The sequence below is a fragment of the Dama dama genome, chromosome 17, assembly GCF_033118175.1.
Source record: "Dama dama isolate Ldn47 chromosome 17, ASM3311817v1, whole genome shotgun sequence".
Lineage (NCBI taxonomy): Eukaryota > Metazoa > Chordata > Mammalia > Artiodactyla > Cervidae > Dama > Dama dama.
The window spans coordinates 69,527,764-69,551,975 of NC_083697.1; the positions used below are offsets into that span (position 1 = coordinate 69,527,764).

At 40.6% G+C, this 24,212-nt stretch overlaps 1 protein-coding gene across 1 annotated transcript in view; it reads left to right on the top strand.

Moving 5' to 3' along the window:
• Positions 1–18,791, top strand: part of GABRB1 (gamma-aminobutyric acid type A receptor subunit beta1) — a 430,249-nt gene extending 411,458 nt beyond the window's left edge. Inside the window, exon 9 of the mRNA XM_061164681.1 lies at positions 13,514–18,791. Within this exon, the coding sequence (XP_061020664.1) occupies positions 13,514–13,858 (345 nt within the window). The 3' untranslated portion in view covers positions 13,859–18,791. The remainder of the gene's footprint in view (positions 1–13,513) is intronic.
• The last annotated feature ends 5,421 nt before the right edge of the window (positions 18,792–24,212 follow it).

A 24,212-nucleotide genomic window follows, 5' to 3' on the forward strand; every position in this document is an offset into this window, starting at 1 on the left:
ACTCACCCAAACAACACATAAAACCAAGTCTACACATTCTTGGGGATCTGTTAGTGATTTAACTTAATTTCAAAACAAAACTCAAGATTTGTCAGGGAAGATAACAAAATCCAGTCTCTATGGTATATCACCAACATGTCTAGTTTAATAATAAAAGATTTCTGGACATGAGAAGAAATAGGAAAAATAAATGCCCGTAGTTGAGAGAAAGAAACTTAGTCAATAAAACAGACCTGCAAATATCCCAGATGTTGGGTTAAAAATGATGGTTATAATTAATAATAATGACTATAATTAATATATTTATAAGTTCATAGGAAACAGCCAAAATATCCTATAATACATAAATGGTTGGGCTTGCCAGGTGGCACTAGTGGTAAAGAACCCACCTGCCAATGCAGGAGACGCGAGACATGTGTTCGATCCCTGGGTCGGGAAGACCCCCTGGAGGAGGGCATGGCGACCCACTCCAGTGTTCTTGCTTGGAGAATTCCAAGGACAGAGGTGCCTGGTGGGCTACAGTTCATAGGGTCGCAAAGAGTTGGGCACTGAAGCAACTTAGCGCGCATACAGGTGAGTGGTCAAACAAACCATTACATTCGCACTGTGAAGTGATAGCTGATAAAAAGTAATGAATCACTGATAGAGGCAACAACTTGGCTGGATCTCAAGGGCATTATGACAAGTGAAAAAAGCCAATCTTAAAAGATTACATATGTATGATTGTGTTTATATAATGCTTCTAAAATGACAACATTACAGAGTTGAAGAACAGATTAGTGGTTTCCAGAACTTAGTGAAAGTGGTGGGGAGGGGTCAATGGATGCGACTGATTATAAAGTGGGAGCAGAAGAGAAACCTTTGCCGTGGTAGAAGACTTTTTATATTGATTGCAGTCATGATTACATGAAGCTAATGTGTAATAAAATTACATAGAACTATATATACTTTTCCAATGAGTCAACTCTTCGCATGAGGTGGCCAAAGTATTGGAGTTTCAGCTTCAGCATCAGTCCTTCCAATGAACACCCAGGACTTATCTCCTTCAGGATGGACTGGTTGGATCTCCTTGCAGTCCAAGGGACTCTCAAGAGTCTTCTCCAACACCACAGTTCAAAAGCATCAATTCTTTGGCACTCAGCTTTCTTCACAGTCCAACTCTCACATCCATACATGACCACTGGAAAAACCATAGCCTTGACTAGACGGACCTTTGTGGGCAAAGTAATGTCTCTGCTTTTTAATATGCTGTCTAGGTTGGTCATAACTTTCCTTCCAAGGAGTAAGCGCCTTTTAATTTCATGGCTGCAGTCACCATCTGCAGTGATTTTGGAGCACCAAAAAATAAAGTCTGACACTGTTTCCCCATCTATTTGCCATGAAGTGATGGGACCAGATGCCATGATCTTAGTTTTCTGAATGTTGAGCTTTAAGACAACTTTTTCGCTCTCCTCTTTCACTTTCATCAAGAGGCTTTTTAGTTCCTCTCCACCTTCTGCCACAAGGGTGGTGTCATCTGCATATCTGAGGTGATTGATATTTCTCCTGGCAATCTTGATTTCAGCTTGTGCTTCTTCCAGCCCACTGTTTCTCATGATGTTCTCTGTATATAAGTTAAATAAGCAGGGTGACTCATTGAAAAAGACCCTGATGCTGGGAGGGATTGGGGGCAGGAGGAGAAGGGGACGATAGAGGATGAGATGGCTGAATGGCATCACCGACTCGATGGACATGAGTTTGGGTGAACTCCGGGAGTTGGTGATGGGCAGGGAGGCCTGGCGTGCTGCGATTCATGGGGTCTCAAAGAGTCGGACACGACTGAGCGACTGAACTGAACTGATACATACTTATATTAATATTAGTTTCCTGGTTCTGATATTGTACTACAGTTAAGTAAGATGTATTCAGGGGGAGAAACTGGGTGAAGAATACACTCAATCTCTCTTGCAAAGTGCTATCTTTGCAACTTTCCAGAAATCTACATAATTTCAAAATTAAAAGTTTAAAATAAGGGCCATAGGAAAAGTTTAACATAATACATGAAGAGACGAAACGTATTAATTTCTCAGACTCTCTTTGTGACCCCATAGACTGTAGCCCGCCAGGCTCCCGTCCATGGAATTTTCAAGGCAAGAATACTGAAGCAGGTTGCCATGCCCTGCTCCAAGGGATCCTCCCAACCCAAGGATCAAACCCTGCTCTCCTGTATTGTAGGCAGATTCTTTACTGTCTGAACCAAATAAAGAAATGGGAAGTATCCAGGTAGGAATTAGTTTATGTTGATGCCCTTGTGATTTGTTCTCATGACATTCTGTGCTTTTCCGCCTTAAGACTTACCACAATATTGAGTATGTGTATAATTAATTTATTTGTGTAATTATTTTTATAACCTCTGTCTCTTTATTAGACTCCAAGCTTCCCTTGGATAGACACCAGGGTCCAGTCTACTATGTCTATTGTTCTTTCCTCAGTGGCTCGAATTGAGAAAATACCAAATAAGCACTTTTTGAACGAATGACTGCCAGAGAAGCCTTGTCCAGTAAGATGAGCTCTTAGTTACCACACAGGGCGCTGAGTGTTACATCACAGTGTTTTATGAAATCCTTATGTGTTTATAGTAAGCAAGAAAAAGACACTATCTGTGGTTCATTTTAGCTTCTCCTCCAGACTTACTGTTTCTATCAGTTTGATTTTTAACAGTTCTTCAAGCGTACTTTCTACCAATCTCTGCTATTCTTTCCGAATCACAATCACATAACATGAGAAAAATAGACTCTTCAAATGAGTGTTATGGATAAGATTTTATAAACTTCTTCAGATTTAAGTGGAATAATAATAGGCCAGTACTATCTCAAGGAAATTATAGGCATCCCTGTGGCTACTTGGGTTTTCCAGTTCCTGACTTCCTTGTCCTCTTCTAAAATGGGCACAGGCAGACAACGTGTCAGTAACAAAGCAAGTGTATCACGTCGTCTGTTCAGCGCGTCATCTCCAGCAGTGATGTTAATAATACAACCTGTATGGTATTTTAAAATGCTACCCCCTGGTTAAATTTAAAAAATAGAAAATATTGAGATTTTTCCTTTAATATAATGGTTGGATGATCTCCCTCTTTCCTTTTAGATGCTTATAAACAGTTGCATTCAAATGAACTATATAGTCTAGTCCCAGACAATGTTTATTTAAGGGATCCTTAATAATGGCCTTGGTACCCTAGAGCATTGATAGGCAGTGATCATTTATCACACATTACTGTCAGAGTCGTGGCTGGGCAGTAGTATCAAGGAGTATCTGTATTGAAGCTTCAGAAGTACATGCTTTATCTTGATTTATATCTCTACCTCTGAACTGAAGCATCTTTTCATATGAGTACATTCAATCAAGACATTAGGAGAGTTTCAACCTGTTAGGCAGTAAAGACTGCAGATTCATAAACCCGTCAGACATCATTTGAAATAAGAGATGGTATTTAGAATTTTGAAGGATAGATTTCTCAGTACAAAGAAGTTGTAAGTAAACTACTTCGGAGCCACTTTTACACTAACTTGGAACAAATACTGTTATATTGCTAGCCACAATGCCCATTTGCAAATAGATCCAGCCAAGATGGAATGATTGCATGGGTGGTCTTTGATCAAAGACTGACTCAGAATCATTAGAAGTCATGGAGGACACTGGTGGAATCTGCCAAAGAGTCATGCCCAGTGGCAGGTGGAACCCTAATCAAGAAAGAATTTTTCCCTTCACAGCCAAATGTTGTTACTGTAACCTGGCTTCTTTCCTCCCATTCCTATTCTCTACAGTTAATCACCTACACTTTCAGACCACTTTCTAAATGTAAATAAGCTCTGTATTGCGACTAATTCCAGAATATCAACTGCATGTGAAAATAGGCTTTATAAAGGTAAACAGCTCTCCTTAGACCAGCTTGATATGCATATATTAGCCTTTGAGCCAGGGCCCCGCCCCACATCACTGCCTTGCCCTCAGCCTTCAATGAAAATTTAACTATTCCAACTTAGCAGCTTGGATTCTAGAGAAATCCAGATAGGGCCTTTGATTTCTGACAGTTTGTATTAACAGTTCGCAAACTTCTTTACCCCTCAGACCCTTGCCCAAATCTGGTGTGGTCCATATTTTGTTCTCTAGTCTTGACTTGACATACCTAATCACCAGAGCCTTCAGCAGTTTAACAGTCTAATTTTCTCCAGAAATCTCAAAATCTCTCTCTCACACACACCTTCTTTCTGGCATCTAGCCTCCAATTTCTTCTATACTCAAACAGCTAGGATTCTTCTGTGAATGAGAGAGAAGTCTATCTTACTGGCTTAAGAAAATCTAACTGGCTAAAAAAAAAAAAGAGGTCAGAGGACTTTGGGGGCCCACACAACTGGAAGGTCCAGCAAAGGTTTTAATTTTACATGTGGCTAAGTCCAGATGTTTAAACAATGTCATCAGAGAGCATATCTCTTCATATCTTAATGTTTCTTTCCTTTATGTTAGTTTTATTTTAGTAGATCCTTCTTTCATGGTGTCCCCAAAGTTTATAGTATCAAAGATCTTCAACCTCAATGCAAAAGTACTTTCTTACACCAGATAGTTCCAACCAAAAAAAAAACAAAAGTCCCAGGATTGAGTCTTTTGGGACCAACTTGAGTCACAGTCTCATGCAGAAATCAATCCCTCAGGAAGATACGAAATTAAATACCCAGGTCTGTCCCCAGAGCCTAGAAGATGCAGTCAGGCCCTCCTCAGTCACACGCAACAAGTGAATGTCCAGGCCGTGTTGTCAGAGGAAGGTGAACGGACCCAGACAGGTCAAACCTACAGGCACCCAGCAGACCCATCTGGAGCCTTTGCCTGAAGAAAATATCCAGTCTCCTCAATGTGGAGTCCAGGCCCACTGTGGTCTTCTGCTTCCCTCCCCTGCCAGACTTCTCTTTCCTCTCCCGTCCACCGACATACTCTTTGCTGCAGAAGTTCAGCTCACAGTTTTTCCTGAATGCCACGTTTTCACTCTTGGGAGTCTCTTCATGACTTGCTCCCTAGTGAGCTCCTGGCTGAAGTTTTCCTCATTCCCCAGGCGGAGTCGGTTCCCCTCTGCTGTCTCTCCACTGCACTTTACACTTACCTATTTTTTAGAAACAAACATGTTTTAAAACAAATGTTTTATGTAATGACTTTATACTATATGAATACTCTGTGCATTGGGGATATAGTCAGCAATGAATAAAACAGAAGCCTGCATTTGGATGAGGGAGATAGGTAATCTCACACACACAACTATATCACCCATCAACAGTGAACATTACACACATAAGGAAACACACACAATGCCAGGTAATCATAAATGCATAAAGCAGAAAAGTAGGCCTTGATGCAGACACTGTGTCTTCTGTCTTTGATGTTCCAGTGCTTTTCACAGAACCTGCACAAAATAGGCGTTTAAATGACTTTTAAAATAATAAGTAAACTAATAAATTCATTTTAAAACCAAATAGGCATGACCTTAGAATTCATGTGTAACTCGTAACTTTTTTCCTGTTATATTCCAATGACTACAAAAACAAAAATTTAACCCTTTCCCAATATGAGCACTACTTGGTACTTTGTAGAATTTATATATATATATATATATATATATATATATATATATATTTAAATGAAGGACCTTTATTCTAATGAAGGACTGTTATGTTAGTGGTAACAATAATGTATGGTATCAGTGGATAATATGGACCTGTGTTGATACTTTAGTGGCCCTAACAAATCTTTTCCCAGCAATTTTCTTCTCCTGAAGTCCTTATTTAGAATCCAAGCTGATTGACAACTCCACACTGCCTTTCTTCCATTGTCTTCTCTGAATGGGAGGACTAAAGTGGAGAAGTGGTGGGTTGATTGCCTTAAGCAGCCTTGGCTAATGCAGTAAGAGGATTCTATCTGATGAGATGCAGTAACAAGGACTTGTCCACTTAGATGACATATCCACAAATTCCAAGATGTTCACACACATATGGACACTACACACTCTAAATATCTCCTTTACAGCTGTGTGAAAAACAAGTATTACTCTAGCCAAAACCACTCACTCACTCTCTTCTATAACTGAAGAGTAAAATACTACCCTTGACATTTTAAATGAGTATCTAAAGGGGTTTCACTGAAGATGAATTTTAAAAAATGGCCCTTATTTGTATCATTCAAAATTGACTGAATTTGCTGGTTATAAATAATTTTATATTTAATTGTAAAAAGCAATCATCTCAAATACTGGGCCTCCCTAAGCAATCAGTGAACACTTTATCTAGGTATAAAATGCTTCTATGTATAAAATAGTTTCTACTTTCTTGTTTCCATCATTTTCCACTCAAAGCTCAATAAATTCCCACTAACATCAGCTTAGGAAATCAATCCCCAACCTTCATATCACGTATCCCTCAGGCTTGAACCATGCATATCTGCGTGCTAAGTCACTTCAGTCAAGTCCGACTCTTTGCAACCCTATGGATTGTAGCCCACCAGGCTCCTCTGTCCATGGGATTGTCAGGTAAGAATACTGTAGTGGGTTTCCATGCCCTCCTCCGGGGATCTTCCCAACCCTGGGATTAACCCGTATCTCTTGCGTCTCCTGCATTGGCAGGTGGGTTCCTTACCACTCCTCCCACCTGGGGAGCCCACTGAACCATGCATATCTGTAATTAACTCCTGGTCACCTGGAAATAAAATAATTTCTGTGGGTTATCTATCTGCCAAGACTTCAATTAAAGCCAGGTACACAAGAGCTAACTAGGACCCTTGAAATGTGTGTGTGAAATGCCGATTGGGAAAGTCTAGTCTAGAACAAAATGAGCTCAAACTCATAGTTTTAACAAGTTTCCCAATGGATTTGAATGCACAGTAATGTCTGAGAACCACTACTCTAGAGATTCTAGCCACTCAAGTGTCCTTATCCACTGAACTCAAACAGAGCTCAGAGAGTTTCTCATTCATTTACCTAGCCCCTCCTTAGGACTATCTAAGGTTCCGTTCTGAAAAAGCAAGGAGGATATACGTAATGACCAATAGCAACAGAAAAGCAGCTATTCTCCTGGAGCTTACATTTCAGCTGAGATTACTGACAAATGTGTATATAAATGCATGATATAATGGCAGATGATAATTATGGTGAAGAAAACGAAGCAAAGCTAGCCAGGTAGCAATCTAAGCAACAGCACGCCGGGAGGGAGGAACAGCAGGCGACAATGGCCCGAGGGCTTAGGAGCTTAAACGGCAGCCAACCAAAGCCGATGTGGCTGGAGCAGAGAGCTAAGAAGCAGAGTAGCAGGCAATGAGGGCAGGGGTGCCTGTAGTAGCCAAGTCACATGGTGATTTGTGGATCTGAATGAGAAAATTGGATTTTATTCCATGACTTTGGAAGTTGCTAGAAGATTCAAATAGAAGACAAGTTCTGTTTTACATTTGAAAGAATCACTGCAGCTGCTATGTAGAGAAAAGACCACAGGGTTTTGGTCCTGGAAAAAAGGAAGATAAATTATGTGGCCAGAGGTGATGTGGAGAAGTGATCATGATCAGGATGCATTTAAAAGCAGAGCCATTACAACCTGCTCACACACTGGATGGGAGAAACAAGGGAATGAAAGGAATTGAGGATAAAATTTATCAACTGAGTAATGTTCTGGAAAATTTGCCAAGTGTTTCCTTTGTTCCTATGAACAAATTACATAATGTTCCCAAATTACATAATGTTTAGATTTATGTAGGTTCATACCTAACCTTCTATTGCTTCTTGAAATGATATTTCCACTTCAGCCACTATATCATCAGAAGAAGCAAAGAGATATGCAGATCATCTCCAGCAAAGCTCCCATCCCCCAGCTCCCCTCAAAGAAAAAATGTTACAGGAATTTGAGACCAAAGGACTGGGGTTTGGCAGCTCTGGTGAGAGCTAATGGCTGACAGTGATATCGTAACTGCGGTTCGTTATCTGAGCAGGATCAGCAATGCGAGGGTGTAGCTGCAGGCTCTCCACGCTCTGCAGGCGAAGGCAGCGAGCACGCCGGACAGCTTCATTCAGTCGACTGGAGGCTTCCAGTGGGCAGCCCACTCTGTGGCCAGCATCACTTCTCTTGGCTTCCTCCCCTGGACTTCAGAACCTCTCAGTAAATGGAAATCTAATTGAATTGGTTAATAGCAAGGAAATCACTTTCTGTTTGCAAAGTAGATTGAACCCAGAGGTATTTCTTAAAGATTTTAAAATTGCCACTAAAAACAAGATTACACTTTATTCCAACTACACTGTAATGAGTTCAGCTACTGAAAACATCCTAAACAGTTCAATTTAGTTAGTGGCAACATTTTTAACAGCCCAAAGGACTCTTTGGGAATGTTGGGGGCAGAGAGAAGCAGAGGGTGAATGAGATGAAAGGGGCAGAATAAAGGTTGAACCTGAAACTTGTGCATTCACTTGGGGTTTGTGCTGAGAGGGAACACAGCCAGCAGGTCAGTGTTCCCTGGGCTACAGCCCCTCCTGATTTTTGTCGTCCCTTTCGTATCACTCAGGGTTCTCCAGAGAACTGGAACCAATAGAAACAGAACCAGCATACTTGCAAAAAGAGATTTACTTTAAGGAACTGGCTCATGAAATTGTGGAGATTGGAAAGTCCGAAAACAGTAGAGTGTGCTGAAAACTCAAGCAGGATTTCTGTTTCAGGTTTGAGACAGAATTTCTACTCTGAGAAACTTCTGTTTTCACTCTTGAAACTTTTAAGGGATAGGATAAGGCCACCCAGATCATCAGGCTAAATCTTATTTAACAGGAGCTAGATGAAAATGGCAGTCACACTTACAAAATACATTCACAGCAACATCTAGACAAGTGCTTGACCAAATAACTGGACACTATAGACCAGTCAAGTTGACACATAACATTAACCATCATGACCTTTTATCCCCTTTACTATCATCCATTCATTCAGTAGGTATTTACTGACCATGTGTGTAAGTGCCAAGCACTTTTCTCAAGTCTGGAGAAATAAAGAATAAGACAAAGTCCCTGCCCCCCTGGAGTGATATTCTAGTGGGACATTGGGTGGGGGTAGCCAGTTGGATAAGAAGAGAGAGAATCAAGAGTTCTGCTCTAGCCTGAGATGCCTTTGAAAGTGAGAGTGGAAATCACTCAGTCGTGTCTGACACTTTGCGACCCCATGGACTACAGAGTCCATGGAATTCTCCAGCTCAGGATACTGGAGTGGGTAGACTTTCTGTCTCCAGGGGATCTTCCCAACCCAGGGATGGAACCCAGGCCTCCTGCATTGCAGGTGGATTCTTTACCAGCTGAGCCACCAGATGAACCTAAGAGTGCTGGAGTGGGTAGCCCATCCCTCCTTCAGCAGATCTTCCTGACTCAGGAATCGAACCAGGGTCTCCTGCATTGCAGGCGGATTCTTTACCAGTTGAGCCACCAGGGAGACCCTTTAGACATACATAAGCTACCCTATGAGGAGGGCCTGGCAACCCACTCCAGGATTCTTGCCTGGAGAATCCCATGGACAGAGGAGCCTGGGCCACAGCCCATGGTGTTAGACACGACTGAGCGACTATCACTGTGACTTCACAGGAGACGGGGGCCAGTCACAGCGTTTGTAAAGGAGAATACAAGATTAAGGAGCTTTGTTAGTAAAGATTTTTAAATTCTAAAATGTAGGGTGTGATGCTCTATTGCTTGTGGAGGAACTGATTCCTTCATCAGTGTCTGGAATAGTGCCCAACACAAAGTAGGCACTCAACAAACATTTATTAGATAAAGAGCACGGTAATGTTGATTTAACTATAGAGTAATCGAATCTGCTTTCAAGGGGTAGTTACAGAAATGGTCTCAATATTTTATATGTCAAACCACTTAAAGCTATGATTTCTAGCCAATAACAGAATACTTAAGGGATTTGCACAAACTAATAAACATCATGCAATTTAAAAGTGTTAATACTTTTGAGTTTGCACCGAGGTTAACAAAATATCTTAATAAAATGTAACTTGTTTGCTGTGACTTGTGCTTAATGAGCAGCATCTGTATGCTTCACTGGCTGATTCTAAATTCTAGAAACTTGTTTACTTTAAAGGGATTTCATAATAATGTAACTTAATGATGCATACAATACAGATCAAGTGATAACATTTTACAAAAAAATTTTTTTTAGAATGCTGTATCTTCTGCCTGGAATATTCTCCATAATCAAAGTTTGTAAAAAATTAGAAACAAGCCGTGAGATAACCTAGTGAAAACCTCTCATTTATGGATGAGGAAACTGAATTAATAACAAAACCAAGATGAGAACAGTTTTCAACTTCTAGTCCTTTGCTCTGTCTTCTCCCCACCCTCTAAGATTCAATACAAGCCCCAGGTCCTCATGAAGCCTTCTGTGAATCCCAATGATTTCTCACTTTTATGAACCCCTAATCATGTTCTCTACTATACCACTGAGCATTTGCTTAAAAACTTTTGTCACTTTCAATATTATGTCTTATTCTTGTATCTCTAAGGAGATTATTATCTCAAGGACAAAATGTATGTTTGATGATTCTCTTGACTGTTTCACAATCAAATCACATGCATTACCTTATCTTCTAATGTACTTGTCCCTTCTTTAATGAATCCAAGAATTTTCTCCTTGTCACTTCAACCCTGCTATCCTCTTTAGTATCAGAAACTTCCACATGCATGACTTTTTCCACCATAAATTTACACTATATTATACGTGTGTGTGTGTGCACGCGTGTGTGCACGCATCCTTGATGCCTAGCACTGTAGCTGGCACAGAGTAAGTAATCAATAAAGGTCGGGAGAGAGGGGGACAGAGAGAGCATGCCTGAGGTTACTATCACAGCTACACAGAGGAAGTAAAATTTAAATTGAGCCTTGAAGAAAAGAGAGTTGGATACGATTTTGTGACTGAATACCAACAACAATCTGTGAAGAGGAGAGAAAAATGATATTTGAGATAAAGAGTATTCTGTTTTAACTCCAGATTGGTTACTTATTTTTTGTTCAATCTTAGGTAATTTACTTAACCTGAGTCTCAGTTTCCCCATCTGCTGAACTAGAATAATGTTATATATTTCATAGTGTTCTTAAAAATACTGAGGTAAGTTACACAGTAGGATTTAATAGATAATAGTTACTAACAACAATATCAAAACATAATAATAATTCCTTGAATAAAGAAACCAATAGATGTCCTGGGTGAGGGCATAGTGGGGAGCCTCATTATTACAGCAAAATGCCTCAGAGAGAAGTGATGACAGATGAGAAGGAGAGGGAAACAGAGACCAGATTCAATCACCATTTCTCTCTCCGACCAACTAAACGCTTAAATCTATCAACTGCATCACTAAACTCACTGCAGGAGGTGATGATGGCCAAGGGCTGTGAAGTGGTTCATTCTCAGCAAAAACCACATAAACTCTGAATCAGACAAAACGTGGGTTGTCATCTCAGGTCTGGCACCTACCAGGATGTAAACTTGAGACTGTGTGTTGTTGTAAGAATAAATGAGTAATATACGTGAAGCATCTACCATAATGCTAGGCACATGGTGAACACAGTAAATCCTGATTATCTTGCCTGTGATACGCCGCGATCACATCTCACCTTCTGCACTTTTCTTCTTCCCGTTTGTCTCTGCCTCTCCCCAAGGTTCTCTCTCTCTTTCTTCATCACCAGGTTCACTGCTTGCCTACTAAACCCTTTCAACAGTGTTACTGAGATCAATGTCATTGATGGAACATTTATAGAGCACTGACTATAAGCCAGGCACTGTGCTAATAACTCTAGAGTTTTTATTTATTTAGTTACTTAATTTATTATTTTATTTATTTACCTGCTATATTGTCCTTGGAGGTACTTTAGACTCATCTGCATGAATGAGCCATGTCCCCTTCAGGTAAGTTAGTTTGCAAGTACATCAGCTTAAAGTTAAAGCCACAATGTGTTAGGCCAAACGTACTCAGAATTCCTGTAGTTCCAAAAGTGTGTGTCTGGGCATAGCATAGAGAAAACCCAGGAAACCTGGATTAGGTATCAGTGGAACGCTAGGAAGCAACAATGAACAACAGTGGAGAGATAAAAATCAAAGTATAGTCAAGCATATCCTTCGGACCAATGAATCCATTCCACTTCTGGCAATTTAGTCTGGGGAAATAACGATGGGTATGAACAAAGATTTAGCTAAAAGGTGTTCTTGCAGGCTTATTTTTTATTTATTCATATTTTATTGGAGGATAACTGCTTTACAGTGTTGTATTAGCTTCTGCTGCACAACAGTGGGAATCAGTTAAGTGTATATGTACACCCCCTGCCTCCTGGGTCTCTCACCCGACCCCGCCACCCCAGCCCGCTAGGTCATCACGGAGCACCAAGCTGAGCTTCCAGTGCTGTGCAGCAGGTTTCCGCGAGCTATCTATTCAGGTTTGTTTATTTAATACCATGAAAGCAAAGCAAGCCGTAACATCTAAAGAGATTGATTCAGTTATGGTTTATCCATATAGGCTACGAATACCTTATGTCACAGAGGAATATTTATTAACATGAAAAGATGACCAGCTTATACTCTTAACTGACAAAAGTAGATTACAAAACAAAATATGCTAGCTGAGCTTGTCTGAAGCATAAATGGATTAAAAAAAAGACCAGAGGTTTAGCAAGATATTAAAGATAACAGACACTGAAGGTGAAATTATGAGTTTTTAATTTGTTTCCTGATTGCTTTCTAGTTTTGAATGTTTCCATGTATCACTTTTGTAACAAGGAAAAATGCCATGTACATATACACATATATGGTATTTTTTCACATACATATGGCATTTTTCATTTTATATGTAGTGTATTTCTATGGATTCAATGAATAGTAGTTTTGAAAAACAAAAATTACATAATCTATATATAGCATATAAATTATATATAATATATATTCCATACACACATACTGTTTTGTGAGTGCAGATAAAAGATGGATGGATGGATGGATTAGATTAATCATAGATGCACGATGGATCATAGACAAACTGTAGATTAGATTGATTGATAGATGATGGATTAGATAAATAGATAGTAGACAGACAACAGGTAGGTAGAGAAATGATAGATAGATGTGCTAAATAGCTTCAGCTGTGTCTGAGTCTTTGAGACCCCTTGACTATAGCCCACCAGGCTCCTCTGTACATGGAATTTTCCAAGCAAGAAAGAATACTGGAATGGGTTGCCATGCCCTCCTCCAGGAGATCTTCCTGACCCAGGGATCGAACTGGTGTCTCTTAAGGCTGTTGCATTGGCAGGCGGGCTCTTTACCACCAGTGCCACCTGGGAAGCTTAGATAGACAGATGGATACCGAGGGGACAGGCAGAACCAGCTGTCCAGCAAGACGGTGTAATGAGCCCGACGCAGTATCACCAGTTGCAGGTTAACCCAAACAAGCCAATGTCCTGGCAGCTGTGCCTGAGCCTCTCTTTCTCGGCCAGGTCGACGCCCACGGCAACATCCTGCTCAGCACCCTGGAGATCAGGAACGAGACGAGCGGCTCGGAAGCGCTCGCGGGCGCGGGAGACCCCAAGGCCGGCATGTACTCCTACGACAGCGCGAGCATCCAGTACCGCAGGCCGCTGAGCAGCCGCGAGGCCCACGGGCGCGCGCTCGGCCGGCCCGGCGCGCGCGGCAAGGGGCGCATCCGCCGGCGCGCCTCGCAGCTCAAGGTCAAAATCCCCGACTTGACTGACGTGAACTCCATAGACAAGTGGTCCCGAATGTTCTTCCCCATCACCTTTTCTCTTTTTAACGTCGTTTACTGGCTTTACTATGTGCACTAAGGTCTGTCCCGATGGTTCCTAAACGACTTCTTTCCTCCTCTTTCGGTTTTTAACCCCACAGGTCCCTCGCAGCGATGCTGCTGTGCTTTTTGAGGTAAGAGGTTCACCGTCCAGTTGGTTTTAGGTCTTGCACATCAATTTTATCACTGCACCATGTTTACTTCAAAAAAAAAGAAAAAAAACCTATTTTTTTCCAGTCTACTGTGGTCCAGGTTATCGGCTCTTTCAGAGCTTCGTTAATTGCCATGTTTACAAACACACACACACACACACACAGAGAGAAATTAGATAGGTAGATCTTTAGCAGTTCTAGTCGCCCTGGATTTTATTGTTTTTTAAATGCAAATGAAAAGAGGGCTCTGCCCTCGGTGTGCATGGCCTCCTGGTGAGCTGTAACAACCTCCTGCTGCCAAAAAACAAGACAATTTCCAGGATCTCAGAAGAAAAAACACAAAGCCATTGATAAGTTACAGATCTCCAGGAAGAAGGGAAAACAAAAAGGAGCCTAGAAGAGGAAGGAAGAGTCCTTTCCACTCTCCATCTTCCCCAGGTCCATTGTAGGAGTCCCTGCTCCACAGAGAAAGGGAGAGATAGGCAAGCTGGAACCCAGGTTATACAAACTCAGCCTGCCATCTTCACTCCACCTTTAAGCTGGATATTCTGAAAAATGCTTCTTTCTCAGACTTCCAGGGAGATTTTAAAATTAACATGAGAATCCAACCTGGTGGCCACTGGGAACATTTTTCTCCTCTTGTTAAGAATGAGCTTCGGGGGGCAGTGACTAATTTTGTAAACTATTTCAAATGAGCAGCCCTGGACTTATTTTCTTAGCCTGGAATCACTTGACTTCATGCCATGAAGCCATGGCGTCACATTGTCCCAGTTCCTCCTTCAGAGATTAAGAGAAAGGGGGCTGGGGCAGGTGGGCTTTGAAGAGAGGAGTGGAAAGAATTTTTGCTTTAGAAAAATATTGCCCTTTCCATGAGGAAGGCAAGACGTATGTGCTGTGAAAAGGGTGCCTGGGCAGTTACCGGAACTGCCAAATCTTTAATCAAATAGTATATATTTCTTAGCCTTGCAGAGAGCAGTGTCTAATGGTGACACACTGGCTGCATAGCGCTAGTTTCTCAGCTAGCACTGTATGCCTCTGCTCTCTGAGCTCTGGATTCCAACATGTGAAACGAATGTGTCAGGAAATGCACACATAACCCACTTTAGTCTCATTCCCCTTCAAGGCCAGATCTCTGTTTTAAAGAAAACCTTCAAAACAGCAAAACCACAGATAACAGCATCACCGAGCCTTCAGATATTTACAACAGCCCGTAGATGACAGCCCTTCTCCACCATCATTACTGCTTCTGCCTTATCTCTGCTCATGGGTTACTTTGCTCATCGTAGTAGGAGTACTCCCTCAAGAGCTCAACACACAATTCTAATCAAATCCAACCAACTACCATTGAGATTCATCTCATTTATGTCATTAAAGCCTCATTATTTTTGTGCAGTGTGTGTTCAGCCTGAGTATGTATATAAGAATTCTACATATTCATTTGCAAGATGGCTGAGTGAAACCCAAAGTTGACCGACTAGTCATAAAGGCAATTTGGGACCTGATCTACAAATGTGGTATGAATTGAGGTAATAATAGGGAGGTTTGCCTCATTTGATGACCTGGCTTTCTTCCTAAGGCTGATGAGGGCCCCTGTTTACAATAGCATCAGCTGCTAGAGATTATAATCTTAATTGAAAAGAGGAGGCTGAATTTGCACTGATAAATCCAAGGAGAGAGTTATAGTGTTCTTTTAGAAAGCAAGAGGAAAAGAGAACCCCCAAATTAAAAAATAGTTATGCTATAGATAATATATGTTAGTAAGAAAATAAAAACACTGCTTTAACTGGACAAATCATTTCAATAGTTTCATGAGAAATGAATCAGGCATGGGGACCAAATTTCATTTGTTTTCAGTTGTACAATCATACTTCCCTCGTCAAGGAAATCTCTACCCTCTGGGGATGAAGCGATCCATTTCAGAACTCTGATTAGTTAGTTCCTTGACAGGGTGAGATGCTTTTCCGTAGTGAAATGCCCAAACAGAGTGGGATGTAGCCATACCCGTGATTGTAAGGTTAATATTCCCAGTGACCACCCAGGAGCCACCATGTAGTCATTTATTTTAAACACAGGATGGAAGACTTTTGGCTGATACCTAACAGGAATGAATCATTTTGATGTAAAAACTCTTTTAAAAAGTGTTTAAGGATGAAATGCTAATTCAGAAATGAAGTATCTGTTGATCCGTGTTCCATAGCAAAACAATTTCTCTTTATTTACTTGTGTAGCTCATTCTTCTTGGAAAAGATTGAGTAATTTATAATTTTATTATTATTATCTTGCCTTAAAAGTCTGAAGAATTTGATGCTTGTAGTTTTAGATGTAAAGCATCTCAGAGAGAAAAAGAACATTCTGAATTCTTATCTCTTATCCTTTGTAAAATGTAAAACTAGTAAGCCTGAATCCATTATCAGGTACAAAATGGTGTCACGGTGTGCCCTTCTGGATGTAGACAGGCACAGCAAGTAAGACACAAATCCTGTTCAATATCTCTGATTTTAGAGGCAGTGACAGCCAGAAAAATTGAAAAGCTGCCTATTTCTAATTAATAACCTCTGTCCCCACTTCCTTCATCTGGATACTTCCTAGCCAAATCCTCTCCTCCTTGGTCCCCACCCACTCTTTTTCCAGGATGAAAAGTACACAGAAAAAAATTCTTCTCTGCCTGTCTGCCTTGTCTCACCCCAACTGATGGACATAAAACATAAAAGTTGCTAGACTTTCTCAAGTACCCTCAAACTGGTCCCCATTCCTGAAAGATTCAGATCATTACCTTCTAGAGGTGTTACTGTTTAAAGGTTGTTTTCTTTTAGCCATGAAAATAGCCATAATCTCCTAAGTTATCCAAGTGGCAGTGGAGGCTAAATATTGCATGGACTCACTCTCTCATGCCACAGTCATGTCCCAGGGACCCCATGTTCACAAACTGTGATATAAACTGTCATAGACTTAAGCTGTGTGGACCCAGCAGAAATCTCATCATTCATTTGACAATGATGACTACACACTCATTTCTACCAGTCAAGTTTCTTGACTTAAAAAATACCAGGGGTGACGTGTGCATTATACTCACCAGCTTTGTGAGGCAAAGACCCAGGTAAAGATGTATTTTGGGCTTGAATTATCCAGGATTGTTGCCTCCACCCTCTCCATTGCCAAATAGCAACAGCAGACTGGTTGGTGATTCTGTTGACTAAATGATATGTGTTTTCATATACGCCATGTTTATTGTGCATTACAATCAATGAAGGATCTTGAAAATGCAAAGAGAAAATGTGGTGCAGAGAATAAAGTTTGGTTTATGGATCCAAGGATAGGCTTTCCTTAAAAAGCACTATGTACAATACACAGAAATGTTGACTAAATTCCATCTTTCTAAAATCAATGACTACTTTATAAATATTCATTTCAGAAAGAGCTCAATCAAAATTTGCCAAGTGAAACAAAGAAACTAAAAAAAGATCTATTTATAATGCTAGAAGGAAAAGATCTCCAAGATTTCTTATATGGACCATTTTGAATAGTATTTTACAAAGGGCGATATGCCACAGTTTTTTTTTTTTTTTTCCTTTTCTGAACAAAATGTAATCAAATATTTATCCCAGGAGCTAGGGTAAAGAAACGGGCAAGCATTTGTTCACGTTGGTTCAATCAGCAGTTACTGGGACGAGGAGGACAGAAAAACAAGATCAGCAAACAGTCAACACAGAGGTGAAGTTGTTAATGGAATGTAGAATATTATGTAAACTTCCTTGTAAATTCTGTACATAGTTCATTGAAATGTTCCTTGTGGCGTGGTGATCCTCTGCTTCTGGGTGGATGTCTGAAAACTCTGAGCATTGTAAATAATGTCAGCTTAAAAGGCACTTGCTTTTTTTTCATGAAGTGAAATGACTAGTGATTTGGGCCCAAACCAGAATCCTTTTAGCTCTTGCTCCTTCTCTGCCCTTGTGTGTGTGCAGTTGTGTAGTTCTGCCAGGGGTCTCTGATCACTGCCTCATGCTCCAACCCCACTGACAGGGCCTGGGGCTGCCAAGAAGGCTGCACCCTGCGGGCCTGGGAACAGCACACCAGCAGAACCTTAGCGAGCCGCCCCCGGAACTATGCCATGAAAAGTAGACGTGTTTTTATCACTCATCTGTGGCTATTCATATATTCAGATGCTGAATTACCCAAGCTCTTGAGGGGGTCAGGAATGGAAGATGTGGTCAAAATCCGCAGGGAATAGAAAGCTTCATTTGCACCAATAGCTTTAGCTTCTACCTTCTTTCCTTCCACAAGGTTTCCCAGAACTTTTAACAAGAATATAAATGGATGGATGGTTGATTAGGGTAAACAGTCAAATGTACAAATGATGGGAAGGAGAAAAGGAAGAGATAGCCAGTGACATTGATAACACCAACTGGTTGACTCAACCCTGAAAGATCCAGAGGTAACCATGTCACTGTTTTTGAAAGGTAAAAAGAAATACTGGTATAAATGGACTGGGTATTAAGACAAGTCTTTTTAAACTGAGTGTCAAAGATATGTTTGGTATGTACTAGTCAAATTTAAGAGAGAATCTGGTAATTAAATGTTCTCAAATATATTTCTCCCAAGTCCTGGTATTCTTGAAAAAGCCTTCAGAATGGTGGGATATTATGCCATAAGATGTGTTTCCATGGATACTGGCAGTCCCATAAAGTGTGATGGTGTCTTCAGAAATTCTGAGCAAGGAGGAGCATAATTTGGTTTCTTGGCAATATTTGAGGGCAAACAACATTTTTCTTGCAGGTAGGAATTTAGCAAGGTAGGCCTTTTATTGCCAGCATTTTGAGTGCAAGGAGCTGTCGTGAGACATTTTGACTCCAAAATGTGCCACCTAGGATCCACCATCAATGGAGTAAGAAAAATGTCCTATTGAAATTAATCAAGTCAGTTTCCAGGTCCAGAATACATTATGATTTTGTCTAAATCCTGCTTTTTCCAGATAACTGAAATCAACTGAACTGTCAGAAAACTTCATTATTAGAGGCTGCCATTTCACAAACATTTGAAAGGAAATCCTTTTCCATAGACAAATTGCAAACTAGAAAATACTAAGTGCCTGGAAGGATAAGCATCATTTTGTGTTTGTTTTTATTTTTCCAAAGCAAGAATTCCCTTATTCAAACTGAAGAAGTCTAACAGTTCTTTGTTTTGTTTCATTGTTCGTACTTCAAAAGTTCTTGGTACATCAAGGGACTGGCAACCATTCCTAGTTGGCCTCTGTACTTTGCACACCCTAGAGCAATTAGCACTCATCACCAAGGTTTCAATAGGAATTCAGTGTGGGGAAAAAAGTATGTTTCTGAATCAGTTGGGTTAGAAGTCAAAGGATAAATAAGAGCAATCAGTATTGCAGTCTGACTCCTACTTCTCCCCGGGTTTCCTTTTGAAGAAAAGCAGGGAAGGGGGAACATTTTCTTCTATAATTTTTTAGAGGTAAAAATTATTCAAATATGATATGTTTATGCATTTGCAAGTCTGGCAATGAAAAGCAGATTACCTCTTTTGTGTCCATTCCTTCCCAGTGCCATTTGCCATCATGTTGCATGCCTTAACCCAATGAATTCAGTTCATTTATTTTTCCTTTTTCATTTCCAAATCCTCACAAGCTGTCTTGTCTGTGAATAGCAGAAAGCTTAAGCTTCTTTGGACTTACACTGCATATCTTCAATGAAATCTACAGAAGTAATGAATGTCAATAATTTCCCCAAATTCTGACTCTTATTGGCTTTGACAGGGCTGTAGAGGTAGGCTGCATAATCATGGCAGCCTCTCCTGAAATGCCTTGGATCATTTCTCTTTTCTGCTTTTCTGCCCCTTATATGAAGAGTACACATGTTAACCTAACCCTTCTCTCTCCCACGCTGATTTAAAATAAACTGTAAATAAAAATCATTAGCTCAAACCTAGAAAAATTACACCAAAGTTTAATGATAAGACCATCTCCTTACAGTTGTAATGTGGTGAATTCACACTATAGCAATTCTTTTTTAGTATTTATTTATCTGGCTGCAGTAGGTCTTAGTGGGCGGCACTCAGGATCTTTGCTGCATCATGCGGGATCTTCCCTTGCAGTACGAGGACTCGTGGTCGTGGCATATGGACTCAGAACTTGCGGCGTGATGGCTTATTGCCCACAGGCATGTGGGATCTTAGTTCCTGGGCCAGGGATTGAACCCGCGTCCTCTGCATTGCAAGGCGGCTTCGTAACCACTAGACCACCAGGGAAGTCCCTGTATCAATTCTTTTACACCAAACTTGTTTATTCATGTACTTCTTCAGTCTTAATTGTACACCATTTAAACATCTATTATTATTCCTCCTAGAATGTCTAAACATTTACATAGCATACCACCAGTTACAGGCTATTCTCTAGGAATTTGACCTACTTCCTCCCTTCTGTATCTGATTCCCATTACAAATTTCCACTTCTATGTATTACCCTACCTTCAGCCTTCTAGCAGACATTAGATATAGTTAGTAATTGGACAGGTCATAATGCAAACTGTCTAAAGCGGCCTGATAAAATATGTAGAACATCTTTTTCCTCCAGACAACATTTCTACATTTCGAGAACAGAAAGTTCTCCAAACATATACCAAGTGATATATAGCCTAACATTAAAAAGTTAAGTACAAATGAGCTGCATGGTGGGGAGAAGGAAATTATAGTGAATGGAAAATACCTTGGAGTTAGGATTTTGTGACCTTGACTTTATGCTGTCACTATTATAGCCCAGCTGTGTAACTTTGGACATATCACCAGATGACCTCCCATTCCCCTTCCAGAACTAAATTTCAAAGGGAATTTTGGGGAGGTGCATTTGTACAGGAGGTTACCAGAAAGATAAAGGAGTCCCGTGGCCCCTGCTAACACAGTCCGACAAATTTAGTAATATTCCTTGTCTCATGTCTTTGGGAGTAAGCTATCTGGTGTAAAGTGAACTGAATTCAAAACTTGATATTCCTCTAAATATATATAGAGAGAGAATATACAGTTAAATTTTCAGGCAAGTGGCAAAAAAATATTTTATGATTTTAGTAATCATCTACACTACAATATTGCCCTTTCATAGCACTGGAGAGTCTCAGACAACATAAATCACCATGTTTTCTATTTTCAGATATCTGGAAGATGTTGACTCCTTAGACCATTCTTTCTAATTCAGTCAGGAAGTGGTCATGAAATGACCCTCCTGAGTGGAAAAGCCAACTTCTAAGCAGCATCTGAGCAGAAATACTGTCACAGCGCCCATCAATGTCCCTTCCCCTCCCAGACACTGTCCCTGTCCTGGAAGGGGAGTAAGCAGATAGGGTGGAGTTCTCAGGCGAGAAACTGCTGCTCACCTGTTGGAAAAGATTTCAGGTCTGTTATCCACTCTCTTTGCCCCACTTCTCCCACCTCTTCCCACCCCCCACTTAAATACTTAAATCTGCCAAATGTTTTAGGTACAGCCATGGCAAAACTGAAAGTTTACTTACCAAATTGCAATCAGCATTTCTAGCTATTCACATTTTTTAGAGCATACATCCTTTCCATTCCAGTCTCTGAACAAGATCCTCGTTGAGCTCTCTGCACCAGGATGTTCTTAACTTTTTTCCCCCTATTTTATAAGATAACTTTCCACCTCTCAACTTCCCTGATTCTCCTGAGAGCCCCTGGCGATTTAAAACTGTTAAGACTGCCTAGAAATTCTTCCCTTCCATCATAGGCCAGTCTATGAAGGAGACAGTCTCTTTTTTGTAAAGTTAACTTAATATTCTGCCCCTCAACCTCACATATCCTATAAAAATTTCCTATGTGCAGGTGTACTCATCACTGGGGCTTCCCAGGTGGCTCAGTGGTGAAGAATCTGCCTGCCAAGCAGGAATTGTGGGTTCAATCCCTGGGTTGGGAAGATCCCTCGGAGATGGAAATGGCAACCCACTCCAGTATTCATGTCTGAACAATCCCATGGACAGAGGAGCCTGGCGGGCAACAGTCTATGGGGTCGCAAAAGAGTCAGACGTGACTTAGGGACTAAATAACTACAACAACTCATCACTCCACTTAAAGAAGTGAGTAAATACTACTTTTTCTGGTTTCCCTACTTTTTACCTAGAGATGGTTTCAAATTTAATTTTATCTTTTTCAAAACAGAAAAGCAATCCTAAATCTTCACATTTTCATCAAGTTGAGATTAGTACTTATTAACATATATATCAATTAGAATTCATTCAGAAGCAAGTTAACAAAAGATACTAAAAGTAACTTTAGCAATCAAAATGTTATCTCATATAACACTAAGTTAGAAGTAAGGTAGTTATGGCTGCAAAGTGGCCACACTCATGCATTCATCTCAAGGGGAAGAAATATAGGAGAGCTCTGCTTTGGGTTTCTTTTTAGGAGCAAGGACATCTTTCCCCAAACACTCCCCCAACAGTTTTCTCTCTTGTCCCACTGGCCAGGGTTTGAGTACACATTCATTCCTGGACTGTCTCTGGTAAAAGGAATGGGATTATCATGACTGGTTTACAACATTAACCACTCCACTCCCACCCCCCCTCCTCACCCCCTGCCCCACCCCTGTCTGGTGCCTGGGGCAAAGGGGTGGGATGGAAAATATTTAACAAAAAGATGGAAGAATGGCTTTTGGCTAGATACCTAATGACTGTCACACATTGGTCTAAGGCATCAGAAAGTACTTTCCTACCCATAATTTCCTAATATGACCTTCACTACAATGTTGTGAATATGATGACAATACCAGGATCTGGAAATAGAGGATCAAATAGGCTAAGTGATTAACCCAAGATCTGATAACTAGTTACTGATGGAGTTAGTATTCAACCTGTTTTTCTTGGCTCCAAAGGCAAAGACTTTTCTACTCACTACACTGTCTGGAATTAATCTTTTTACCGTGATGATCCAGGTTGTGGGCAGTCCAAAGATAGTGGAGAATAGGGGAAAAGAGAGCAATTTCCCCTCTCAACAGCTCTATACTGTGCCCAGTAAACATTCTTGCTCTTTTTTTTTTAATCCTTCTCCTCCATCCCTCACACAAAAGCCTTTCATTATTCTCTCGAGGGAACATGCAGAAGGACTGGTTTGTGCCACACCTGAGTAGCCTGAAGTGTGCCCGTTTGCCTGAGATAGTGCCAGCATAGAATTATTAATAGATCATTTCACTCTCAAAACTGTCCATTGAGATGAGCTATACAGTCATACTAATTATGAAGTCTCGTAATTCCCACATCTGGAGGGTATGGGAAATATTAATGTTAACATTAACACCTTGGAGAAAATGTCCTGGCTCCTTATGAATCCTTCATTCATGATTGGCCTCAGTCTTCTTCATCACTCATTTCATTTCTCACCATTCCCCTTCCTCAGCTTCAAGCAAGCTAATCCTCAGGCTTTCCCTTCCTTTCCACAGCAATGGTCACCTGTCATCCCAAAATGTTCTTGTTGCTGTGCTTGAATTTTTACATTTTGCCTTCAATACCCAAATTTGCCTCCTCACAGCTCCTCCCTTATGTTGGAGTATGAATCAGGCCAACATCATCCTACCATCTGTCCTACCGTCTGTCCATGGTAGAGTCTGTACCTGCTTATTTAATAACTTTATGTTGCTAAATGCAGCCATAGAGAAGCACATTTCCATAATGGATATTACTTCAGGATTATATACAATACCTGTGAAACACGTGTCACCTACACCCTCCCCCAGGTTACTTTTAGTCCCATAGAGCCTGTGTCTACAACCTCTAAATGGGTTTTTTAAAATGCAGTCAAAGTTGCAGTTGAATCCATGTTAGGCTCTGTGCCAAGTGGTCACTGAGAATTTTTTCATTGCTTATGACTATACAAATCCTAATGCCACCATTCTCGATCCCAGTCTAGCAGGTCTTGACTTCCTAGGCTAATTACTGCTGCTTTTCCTTTATGGAAAAAGAAAATTTTTATTCAAAGTTTCATTTTCCCCTAATTTACCCAAGTCTGGCTTGTTAAAACCTTTGAATTTAGATTCTACGAGGTGTTTACTCTTGAAGCTGGGACTATACTGCATAATCAGAACATTACAATGTGAATTCTAGAGAATCCTCCCAGAGTATGGCACACCAAATCCCAAGAAATAAATAGAAGGTTTAAAACTATCTAAGGGGGATGGGCAGTTCTTGACATGCACCACTGTCCCTCAAGACTGCATAAAATAGATGTGCAGAGAAATACCTT